Genomic DNA, 12,446 nt, shown 5'->3' on the forward strand with positions numbered 1-12,446 from the left:
AACCAGGAAGTAATAACTACTCAAGAATCTTTGGCGAAGTATACCTATGAATTCGGTAAGGTGGAAGATATAGCACATGAAAATGTAAGAACTATACTTCTGTAAAATTTCCGGAGGTCCAGTGATCTTGCGTATACCAGGATAGACTTTACAAAGTTAAAGGCAACTTCCTGCATGTTGCACCTCCTACTACTAAGAAAAAGAGGCACATTGTTAGGTGGAACTTTGTGGTATTATACATTGGTTTGAGAGTCCTGCTTTGACCTATTTATGAAGTGACCTGAAAGCCTCCAGTTGTGAGTGGGACCCAGAAAAAAGGAGGCTTCCTTGCTAGTCCAGACTATAGCGCATCTACCTGGCCCTAATTAATGAGCAATAGATTCAATGGGTGTTAGAAGTTTATTGAGATGCTATGCGGAGCTTGTGGCAAGTTCTAATAGAGGAATCCCAGTAGAAATCTCTAAGGTTTTGGAACAAAGTCATCAGACAGGAAAATCTTATCCCTTTGAAAAGCAGCACTTAGCTCATTCCTAAGTGTTATTCAACATTGTATATTTGACTGTGAAAAAACAAATGTGACCTGATCTGCCCAAAATGAACTTGTTTTAGCTGATCCACCAATCTATTAAATCGGGCATGCTCAAGTAGAAAGCCATATCAAATGACTCTCATATACATGGACAAAGATTCAAGATGATTATGACAGCAGAAGTTGAATGATCAGACCACTCATGCTCTCAGCAATACTTGTCTTGTGGTTGGGCGCCACAAAATATTTCAGGTCATCCTCTCTGTAGACAATGAGTGAGCATATTTTTGTTTTTATAAGTGATAGCTTGATTTATAAGTGATAGTTTCTATTATTATTTTAGTTGATATTACTGTTACTATAAGTAAGTATGGAAGAAGAACGTATTTTGAAAGTTAGGTTTAAATATTGGCAATGGCTATATATTGATGTTAGACAGCCAGGTAGTGTATGTTTATTATGTTTTCTTGTTTTAGTACTTTTTGAAAATCTTTACATGTTGGGGCATATTCCATGCATATAAGTCCTGCCCCTCTAAAGTACAATCCACAAACAGTATTTTCTTAGCTGCTTTTGTGTTCACTGCACACATATAGGCATGTGACCAAAGTTCTACTTTTCTTCCCAGTTTATCTGGGTCTTATTGAAAAGGCACAAGTTAGATGGAGCCTGTAAAAACAGAGAGGTATACTAAATTCCTGTTAGTGGAAAAACTAAAAATTCCTAAATATTATATGACAAAGAATGCGTAAATTATTCAATTGGTCTTAAAAATTTACCAAGGAAGATCCTACAATCTCACCGTATAGTTTGTAGTCAAACAGAACCAAGTTAAAATCTTGACCCTCTTACTGATCTTGGGGAGTTATCTAATATCACTGACTCTCAATTTTCCTTACCTGTAAAATGAGGTCTTATTTTAGGGTTGTTGTGAGGATTGAGACAGTAAATATAAAGCACCCACTATTGTATCTTGGACAAACTTGGGACCCAATAAATGGTGTTTTTTAATATTTTTTTCTAATATAGAACATTTTACTTAATTTTACTTAACTTAAATTTCCATTAAGTTGAGTATGCATGCATACTCAACTTAATTGGTATTTATTTAGTTTTAAGGTGATACTGTAGTACTGTTTTCTGGGAGTCTATATTGCTGAGTTTTTACAGCAAACAACTCTTTCTTAGTTGAACATGTTCACATCTTTGAAACTCTTCTTCAAGGTTATATCTTTAATAGTTCACTCTGAACAATGATTTCCATGAAACTGTCATCATCTTTTCCTACATAAGAAACAAAAACAACATAGTTTTACAGTTAAAGCATATAATAAAATATAGTGGTGACATGTGGGCTCACTGTTTTCTTGGCCAGTCCTTTTTCCATATTACTGAGTACCTCCAGCCCTTCTAGTTCTCTTAGCTGTTCATGTTACAGCTGTAACTCTTCACTGGTTCTAACTACTGTGGGCTTTAATAATTTTCTTCAGATATTGGCTTCATCCTAGATAGTAAAGTGAAATGGCTAGTATACAGGAAGTTGACAAGGGCCATTGGTGTGATATAGTAGAAAAAGACCTGGATCAAGTCTTAGCTATATGCCATTATTAGATGTAATCTCAGAAATGTTATCTCTATCATCTGGATTTTCTGGTTTACAAAATAATAATAAACATGCAAGTGATTATAAATTGTAAGAGTCAAATAACATATAAAAAACTTTATAAATTTTAGTTGCTAAACAAATATATATATCATTATTAAGAATACTAGGATATAGGCTCTCTTTATTGGTTATTTTATTTGTCCTTGTAGCCTAAGCACAGTGCTCCAACTATTAAAGGTATTCATAATATTTCTTTATAGAATGAAATAAAAATTTATACTGAAGCTTCTCCATACATAGCTTAAGATGGGATAGTGAAAAGTATACACAGATGCACACTGTGTAAATATATAGATATATATAGACAGATTAAGATGCAGGCAATTTGTAATAACACTTCATTCTCCATTTCCTTCTAAACAGTTTAATAGTATGGACTGGAGTGAGAACAGTGAAGGCAATGGTGGGCCCTTAATAAACAGCTCACAAATAAAGGTCCTTCAAACAGACACACACACATACACACTTTCATATATACACACACACATACATACACCTACACGTTCACACACACACACACACGCACACACAGACATTTTTAACTTCTAAGGGTGGCTGAAGGGCTTTATCAATATAATAAACCAAAAAAAATTCCCTCCATGTCTGTTGCCCCCAATAATCTGAGCTTTATGAGCCCAGATATTCTAGGATTGCATCTAAAAGGTATATCAAGAATCTAGAAAATAGACTTATTTACAAAAATTTGTATATATACATTTGCTTATTCTTTTAAGAAACCAAATCCTTTGGCTTCTCACAGACTATTTTTCCTCTTTTTATTATATAGTCTAGTCTACATTTTAGTTTTCATTTGACAGAAACCAGAAGTCCAAGCTGATCATCATCATAGTCTTAAGTGACCTTCCAGAATTTTGTTGTCAATTATTGTCAGCATAATGCATTTGGTCTTTATTCAAGCACTGTCATGTGCCAGTGGTGTCTATTATTGCTTCAAGCTATTATTTTGACCTCATGTAATTCCTTAAGGAGTACGTTCTTGTACTTTCCTTCCAAAATAAGGCTTTAAGCTTTAAAAGACATGGTGCTTCTGGTCTCGCACAGCTTTTTTGATCTACCTCCTGGGTTCAAGTGATTCTCCTGCATCAGTGAATACATGTTTTTTAAAGTTAAATCATTTTACCAACGAATAAAGTTAGCTGCCATTATAGTAATTCAAGAAGTGATTATTTAGATGAACAATTTTGAGTCATTACGTAAAAACAGAGATAAACATTTTCATATACTAGATGCCTCCAAAGTCTTTATGCTCACTGTACCTTGATTAGAATCCATCCAAAAACCAATGAAAAATACCTCATTAACTACTACACCAAACTAGTTTTTACGAGTACATGCATAAATTTACATTTTGATTTTAAGTTAAACCATATTTTATATTCCTTGCTACAGGAATAATGGGATATAATCTAAGCATTGGGCTTTATCTTTAACATCATCTCAATTACCACAGTTGAAATGGAAATAACGAATAGGGTTGTCTCACCAAAGTGTGTGATTGTCCACACATCACTAAGCTTTTTCAAGATTGTTCTTATGCAAGTGAGAACAGCAAAACGAGATCATCAAGAAGACTGATAAAATATAAAGTGGGAGATAGCAATAAATTTGAAGTATAATTTGTGAAATAAGCTGTTAAAGAGTTTAAGATAGAAAAATAGTGAATAAGTTTTAAAATCATAATTATATTAAGCTTAAACAACTATAAAACCTTTAAAATCTGTTTACTTCATTGGCTTCACTAACCTCTCTTTCAAATCAAATTTCCTATGCTTTTAATTTAAGGAGAAGGATAAATTCGTGACCTAGTTGAAACATCATTTGGCAAGATGGTTAGTACTGGCTATTTTTCTAAATCCAAATATTTTTCCATTTGTTTATTGTCCCACCTGAAATGGATACAATTATACAACTTTGGAAGGTAAACTTCTACTGATTTAAATTACAATATAGCTTATGCAGAGAAGGCTAAATTCCCGTTGGCATCAAAAAATGAGGTACACCTGAAAACAGGCAACAATGAATGTGAGGGTATAGTATGATTTCTAATATGTGTTGGTTACATAAAAGCATTTTCAAATATGAGACCCAAATGAAAAGTTACAAGGGCAGATGTTTTAGACCACAGATGTTGAATTGTTAATGAGCTACTTCTTGCACATACAACTACACAGCCTCCTCCAGATTGGATAGAAGAGTAATTAGGATGAGAATGGGGCAGGAGGCTAGGGAATGCCAGGAAAGTGACATTTTTCTACACTAATGTATAAATGCCACATAATGTAACTACTATGATGCAACTGATTTATATCAAGAATTAAAAACCTCTCAAGAGGTTTATCAACTGTCAAGGAAAATGTTACTCATAGTCTTAACAGAAATTTAGGACTTTAAAAGTCATTAGAGGTCAGCTAGTCAGATTTCCATATTTCTAAGAAGAGAAAGTAAGGGACCATGAGATATTAAATAACTTATATTGAAATAATGGTTTATTCAATTAACTGTGTAACTGGTCAGAAAATAAGGGAAGTTCATTTTGTCTAAATATTATCTTTTAATAGTTGGAGATGCAAACGCCCAAGAATATTGCAGCAAAACTGGATTAAAAGAGCCCTTTTATATTTAAAAAATTCTGACAATGCCTTGACCACAAAACCTTTGAAGTAAAGAAAATTGCTTCTTACTCTTCTCTAAAAACCTAAATTAAAAGGATATTCTAAAGTGAAGGTTATTTTCCTGGAGGTGATTTAGAAAACACAGGCAATAATTTTGTTTCTTAAGAGGAAAAATAATATTTTATTACATTTGGATGAGATTTTATTTTTTAGGAATCACTGCTTGGCTGTGAGTAGTTGTTGCTTGCTGAATGTTATTCACACTTCCTTCCTCATAGCAAACTCATGTGTAACAGTCTTAACTTGTGGGATGGGTTGGAACTCTTCGTTCTAATGCAAGGGCTGTCAGTCGTTACAAACCACAAATTGTTCCTCCCTAGGGAAGTGTCAGGGATGTATTCTTTACCATCTCATTTTTCTGCCATCTCCATTTATAAAATAAAGTTTATGGCACTAATGATCAGATACGATGTATTATAATACCTTACCTGGCAATTAATACATAGAGAGAAATCTTCTCCAGAATAGCACCTAAGAGACTTCAATTGTCTAGTTACCCTGAGGCATAATAAGCGAATAAAAATTTTAAAGGGCTGAAAGGAAGAAACTTTCCTTGCAAGATAATTTTGATGATTTAGGATGGGAGTTGATAAAGATTCTTCTTTAAAGAACCAGATAGTAAATATTTGGGGTTATATGTCCTGATGGTCTCTCTTAACTACTCAACTCTGCTATTGAAGCATGACATCAGTTAGTGGACAATACAAAAATGAATGGATATGAATGTGTGTTTCAATTAAACTTTATTTACAAAAGCAGGCAGCAGGCTGGATTTGACCCATGAGTTGTAGTTTGCAACTTCTATTACAGAATTTATAGTGATTGAAGAGAGTCTGAAACCAAAATTTTAATTTTAATAAAATATGATATGGTCCTTCAATGCAAATCACTGTACTAGCAGGTACCTTGCTGATCCACAGAAAGATTAAATATATTTTTAAACCTTTTTAGGTTTTCCTGTTTGCCTTTTCTTCTCTATTATATAAGTTATATTGGAAATGTCTAAATCCATTAAAAATTAGATAATTTCTGCCAAGTTTGATGGAAAATTTATGAGTGTTGAGGCCACAGATTATCTTTTTGATTCCACAGTAAAGTCAAAAATTCAATGTAATGATCTTTTTTTTTTCCTCGGGATTAGCATGAGAGATTTTTCAGAGAAATTTCTAAAAAGATTATGAGGTAGAATTCTTATAAGAAAGGCATTTTTATCACTAAAACTAATTCATCATTGATTTAAATTATTTTTCTGGTTGATCATTTTAAAAGCTCTCCTTATTTGGATATTTTCATTCCATAGTAATTTTTGGTTATGATTATGACTCGGACTAATATTACAAGTACTATGTATCTGACTTAGTAAATAATTTAGGATGTAATTTGAATGTAAATTATACTTTACTTAATTAGTACATGTACAGGTATCCCCTTTGTCCTAAGATGTTTAGACCAGACAAATACTAGGTTATTTATAAAGTTTAGTGAAATCTCTATTGATTTGACACACAAAAATTGGCAAATAGCATTTAAAATTAAAATTTTCTCAGTAGAATTCTAACTTTAATTCTAGTATAATTCTGAGTATAATTTTACTAAACAGGAATGAATAACTTATTAAATACTTATTAATTTCAGAGACACAGAAAGAGCTATGTAACCTTATATAGCAATTTATAAATCCACTGTGTTTATATTGTTAGATAATCCATGTTATTTGAAAAATTAAGCATTTTGAAGTTTTCATTCTGTGTTTTTCTGTCTTTTAAAAGTACAAGACTAAAAAAAAGACGTACTGGAAAAGTCTTCATTTCAAACTTTAGTGAATTTTGTAAAAGTACGATGATGCCTAATGAAAGACTATTAGGACAAAAGACATAAAAGGTAGGACCTAATACAACAGTAGACTTCTTCCTTCAAAGATTTTCAAAAACTTCAAGAACAGAATTTCACAGACTGAAATTCAAGCTCAGTTGGAAACAAGGTCTATCGGGCTTTTAAGTTGTCTAATGTTGAAAATCTCAAGTTGACTCTCTAGTTAAAAAAAAAAAAAAAAAAAAAGTCCTGGAGAAGGGAAAGGAAAATTTTTGTTCTGGAAATGTGTTCTTCTCTGATGTAAATAGAAATCCATCTTCCAAAGGAAGAAGTAGATGTGAGTTGCCCTAACTTAGTCTTTTGGAAAACAGACAAGAAGATTATGAATTTACTAAAATACTTTTGTTTTTCCTAAGTATTAGTTTATAAACTCTGAGATACCTTTTTTGTCTATGAAAATATTCCAAACCCCAAGATATTCACAAAACTTCACTCAAAACACTGAAATACATTTTTGGAAAAGAAGAATACAGAGAATCTCAATTTTTAAAAATTTACGTAAGAGGTCTAGTAATTAGTTGGTGCTTTCATTTCAGATCATTTATTGACTTTCTTTTTTTTTTATAGCTTTTCTGTTTGGAAAGATACAAACATTCAAATATTAAAAATATGCCACAGTATGTGTTATTAATGAAACTTTAAAATCCCAAAGTGTAAGTAATAAATTTCCTACAAGTATACCGATTAAATCAGTTTTAATATTCTGTAACAGAAGTGAAATAAAATTTTAGAATTCATACTGTAAACTTCAGAGGAAGTAGAACACCAAACACTATTCTAAAGAGCACATTTTTAAATTAGCAACAATAATGCTGCTAGTTGTTTCAATTTTCTGTAAATAACATGGTAAAGATGATAATTAGCATAACACATATATTATTGAGTCCTTACTATAGCTGCTATTTTATTATATGTATTAACTCACAACAACTCTGTAAGGTAAGTCTTAAATTTATTCTCCTTAATATATAAGGAAACAAGCAAAGAGAAGTAGAACTTCAGTGCAAATGAAACCTAATGTCATGGTTTCTTTGCTGTTATTTTAATAATGTCTCTGCATGTGGTAACTGATTTACTGACTAATACAAGTGAATATTAGGCCTTTAGTATGATTTGCAAGACCACACAGACTAAATGCCTGAATTCATTGTCAGCTCTTTTCAAAGTTAATTTGCTTCATGGGGGGACCAGATATCTCTTAAAAAGGCATTTCTTATTCTTATTATAGGCACTTCTTATGGTAACCACGTAACTCCCTTTGACAAAAAAGTAACATTATCTTTAAAATTCTTTTCTTTCAAGAAAAATCTTCCATCTCAACCGAAGAAATGTTAGTCTAAAATAATCTTATGAATGAGTTTGCTTTGTTATATAATTTCTCATTCAGATTTAGAACTCAAATAAGGATTGGTACTAATAAGGATTGATATACTATTAAGACAAGACACTAAAAATGTGGAAACAACTAAATATCCATTGACAGATGAATGGATAAAAAATGTGGCATATATGTACAACAAAATACCATACAGCTTTAAAAATGAAAAAAATTCTGCAACCCTTTGATTCAATATGGAACAGTATGGATGATCCTTGAGGGCATTATGCTAAGTGAAATAAGCCAGTCACAGAAAGACACATACCGCATGGTTCCACTTATATACAGTATCTAAACTAGTCATATTCATAGAATCAGAGTGGAGCGGTGGATACCAGGGGATTGGGTTAGAGAGAAACAGGAAATACCCAAACAACAGCATAAAGTTTCGGTCAAGCAAGATGAATAAGTTCTAAAGCTCTGCTGTACGACACTGTACATCAATAGTCAATGATAAAATTATAGACTTAAAATTTGAAAAGGAAGATCTCATGTTAAGTGTTCCTACTAAGATAAAATAAATAATTTAAAAAAGAGATGATAAAAAAGGATATACCCACAAGAAGTCTTGAATTTATTTGATACTTAAGTTCTTTCACAATTGCAATCCCTGTATGCATATAAATGTACCTGTAATTCCTTTGCTGAACGATTACTTTTGAATAATATTATTTAAAATAAACTCTTTGTGGGTACATATGGAAATAGGAGTTTTCTGAGCACATAATACTCCTTGAAAAGTCAACTGACTCTTTGGCTCAGAATTTACTCTTTAGAAGGTTAGACATCTATCAGGAATTTGAGTGAAAATGCTTTTAAAAACACTCTGAGGTAAACTGTACAAAGATTTAATCCCACATAAAATGCTTCTGTGAATGGTTAATTTATCTGGAAAGACAGCAAGTTTTTACTCTGGTGACAAATTCTCCTTTGTTGAAACCTAATTGTAGCCATCAGGAGGTAGGGATTTTCTTTGTATCATACCAAATTTGACTTCAAGTTAAGAGCATTGGATGGCTGGGCATGGTGGCTCATGCCTGTATTCCCTGCAGTTTGGGAGGCTGAGGTGGGTAGATCACTTGAGGTCAGGAGTTCAAGACCAGCCTGGACAACATGGTGAAACCCCATCTCTACTAAAATTAAAAAATAAAAAAAATTAGCTGGGCATGGTGGCAGCTGCCTGTGATTTCAGCTACTCAGGAGGCTGGGGCAGAAGAATTGCTTGAATCTGGGAGGCAGAGGTTGCAGTGAGCGGAGACTGCGCCACTACACTCCAGCCTGGGTGACAGAGCAAGGCTCTGTCTCAAAAAAAAAAAAAAAAAGTATAGGACTAAAGTAGTGTCATGAGCTTTTAGTTCACTTCTTGAACTGCCAAATGCAGGATAATATCTTATCGTACGTTTTCTATTTATTTTGCCATTTTGACCACCAATTAAGTTTAGCTATGTGTCAAATTACCTCATACACACAGTTTATGTTTGTTTCGTTACATTATGTAATGCAATATATGTTTGCAATATATTATATATTTACACACAAATACTTAAATATATTTATATAATATATAACATACACTAAGCATATAAAGAAAACATCCTAAAACACTGCATGTGAAAAATTTTATTATATATTTTATTTTATATATATATTTATTACAGAGAATATTACAATAAACATCTAATTTTAAAGAGTTTCTTATTTTGTGTATTGCTGAGAGGACTGAAGATTTGTTGAAAAGACAACAAATCAAGTTAGATCCATTATCTTCAGCTACTGCTCAGAATAACATTAATAAAACCACATTGTATGAAAATGTTATTTGTTTCAAAGCTTAAATATGCATTCTAAACTCTTACAAGCATATTCTGAGTTTTGGTTTTGAAGTGGCACTATGGCAGAAGAGCCTGAATTTGCTAACTGTAATTATGTCCATTAGAACTACAGTGGTGTTAATACAGTCAGAAAGCTTAAAGGATGCATATACATGTCTATAAATAATATAAGAAATTAACAAATGTATGGCAAAAGATTCTAAAAATGTAGAACTGTCTATTATCTTTGTGAGTAAAGCTAAACTGGAAATGCTATAGGTTATTTCTAGGAGTCTACCAAGAAATTATTCACTGTTGCTTTTTGCTGACAGATGGGATTTATGTTTATAGACATGACTATCAGAATATATAATTATATCAGAAAATATCCTCAGATGAAGATTCGTAAGTTAGATGACAGAGGACATTTTAAATATTTTACAATTTCATGGTATTGTATGGAAGTCACTGACTGAGTTTACTGAAGTACAAATTAAAACTCTTCAGGAGATACTTACCCTTTTCTGTTCTTTTATATACTCTATCAATTCATCTCTTGTTCTTTTCACTGCCTCTTCCACAGTCTTTTCACTTCGTTTCTGCTCTTCTATTATTGCTGCCTTAACAGTTTCCTGTTTGTGGGAGAAGGCAAAACAGTCAGGGAGGTAAGCACTATGACATATTTGTGTCCATTTTGTATAAACTAAAAATCCTCTTCAGCGGGTTTCAGCTCATTCTATTCAAAGTGTACCTTTACACAGGAATAAGAACTTACAAAATCTTTTGGGATCTTTTAGAGATTTCACAGAACTCCCTTTCCCAAACTGAGTGAAAGGGAAAGGAATGGAATATGCCATTTATTGCAGGGAGTGCCTGACAGACTCCAATGGCTTCCTTACCAACCTTTCATTTGATGTTTACATGATTCATTGCCTTCCTGTATTTTGCACTATCCACATAAGACTTCCAACTTGTGTTTATTCTTCCAAGAACACTCTAATGCTCTAGCTGTTTTATTCACGTTTAATATTGCCATCATACAATAATCAAGTGTGGTCTGAGTGGTAAGATTTACAGCTAGTTTGGTCCTCTTGCCAGGTTAAGATGTTGTGAGCTGGACACCATAAGTAAGAGGTAAAAATTCCACCCAGTGTGCTAATATTTGAAATGAGAGATCCAGGGAGGGAAATGGTACTCTCCGTTTATTGAAATAGTAATCAGGTACTGAAGAGATTTCAGAATTGCAAATACAGAAAGAAAGCTAAAATTCCGTAAAACTACAACACTTCTCAGGAAGTCATGATATTTTCTGCTATAATAGTGTATCATGAAATGGAATGAATGCCACGAAGCAAAATTTTTTCATTCCCATCTATAGGTACCAACCTTTTTTACTGGACATCAAGGCAATCAATTGGAAAATGGCTTGAGTTTCTCAGAATATTTGCTTCAGTTTTGATTCTTGGAGGTTCTGCTCTTTGTGGAGTGTATGTATGACTTAGCTTAGTTTTCCCCAATTAATTTTAGATATTTATATGTAACTCAGAAAATATAAAATAATATAAAGGACTCTGTATTTGAAATCTATTTACTGTAAAAAATGGAGATGTGGAAATATATAAACACAAAGCAAGACACACATATATATACACTTGGATATAAAGAAGATGGGATAAAATGTACATACTATTTTCTAAACTCTAGCATTTTTTATTTAGAATATATCTTGGACATTTTCTTAAGACATTACATATTCTTCTATGAATATGATTTATATCATATTATAGGGCTACATAATAATTTATTTTACCAATTTTTAATCATGGGTATTTTGGTCATTTTAAATAAAATACAGCAGTGACAAACATCCACATATGTATCTTTGTGTGACATTGCAGTTACTTACTTTGAACCAATTCAAAAAGTGGAATCATTTTTGGCCAAAGGATTTAAACTCAATATATCTTTTGACATTTTGTACAAATTTCTTCTTATAAGCAGCTCATAAGAATGGCTATTTTCTTGCATCCTTGATAACATTTATTTTCATAGGTTTTTACAATCTTTGCCTACTTGGGGAGAAAGATATCGAATTTTATCCCGTACTTTTAAAAGATTAGGTGAGTTGAGCATTTAATTTATAAAAATATTGGCAATACACACGTTTTCTCTTGTCATTTGCTTGATCTTATCGTCTACCACTTTAATGTTGGTATACTTATTTTTTTTATTCCCTTCCTTATAAAATTAACTGAAAATTCTGAAAGTCTTTGATAAATTTCACTATTTTATTTTCAGTCACTGAGTACATTAAATGCTGGTTCCATTGATACAGTACAAAGTTGTTTCCATAATTATTTCAAAAGATTAAAGTTGAAAAACTATAGCAATTTATAAAAGAAACACATGAGAATAAAACTATTTAGCATCTGCTATTATAATTCTTATTGACTTCACACTTGCAAATTTAGAATTTGAAGTTATTCAAATTTAGAAA

At 32.1% G+C, this 12,446-nt stretch overlaps 1 protein-coding gene across 22 annotated transcripts in view; it reads right to left on the minus strand.

Moving 5' to 3' along the window:
* Nucleotides 1-12,446, minus strand: part of LOC105492180 (coiled-coil domain containing 91) — a 372,391-nt gene that overhangs the window by 49,040 nt on the left and 310,905 nt on the right. For 20 of the 22 annotated variants that reach the window (XM_024796159.2, XM_011759196.3, XM_024796158.2 and 17 more), the window contains one exon: nucleotides 10,468-10,581. In XM_024796159.2, coding sequence (XP_024651927.2) covers nucleotides 10,468-10,581 — 114 coding nt within the window. Of the gene's footprint in view, nucleotides 1-1,686; nucleotides 1,814-10,463; nucleotides 10,582-12,446 lie in introns of those variants that run through there. The other 2 variants (XM_011759195.3, XR_011609272.1) reach the window with 2 other exon arrangements.

Source organism: Macaca nemestrina, chromosome 10, assembly GCF_043159975.1.
Source record: "Macaca nemestrina isolate mMacNem1 chromosome 10, mMacNem.hap1, whole genome shotgun sequence".
NCBI lineage: Eukaryota > Metazoa > Chordata > Mammalia > Primates > Cercopithecidae > Macaca > Macaca nemestrina.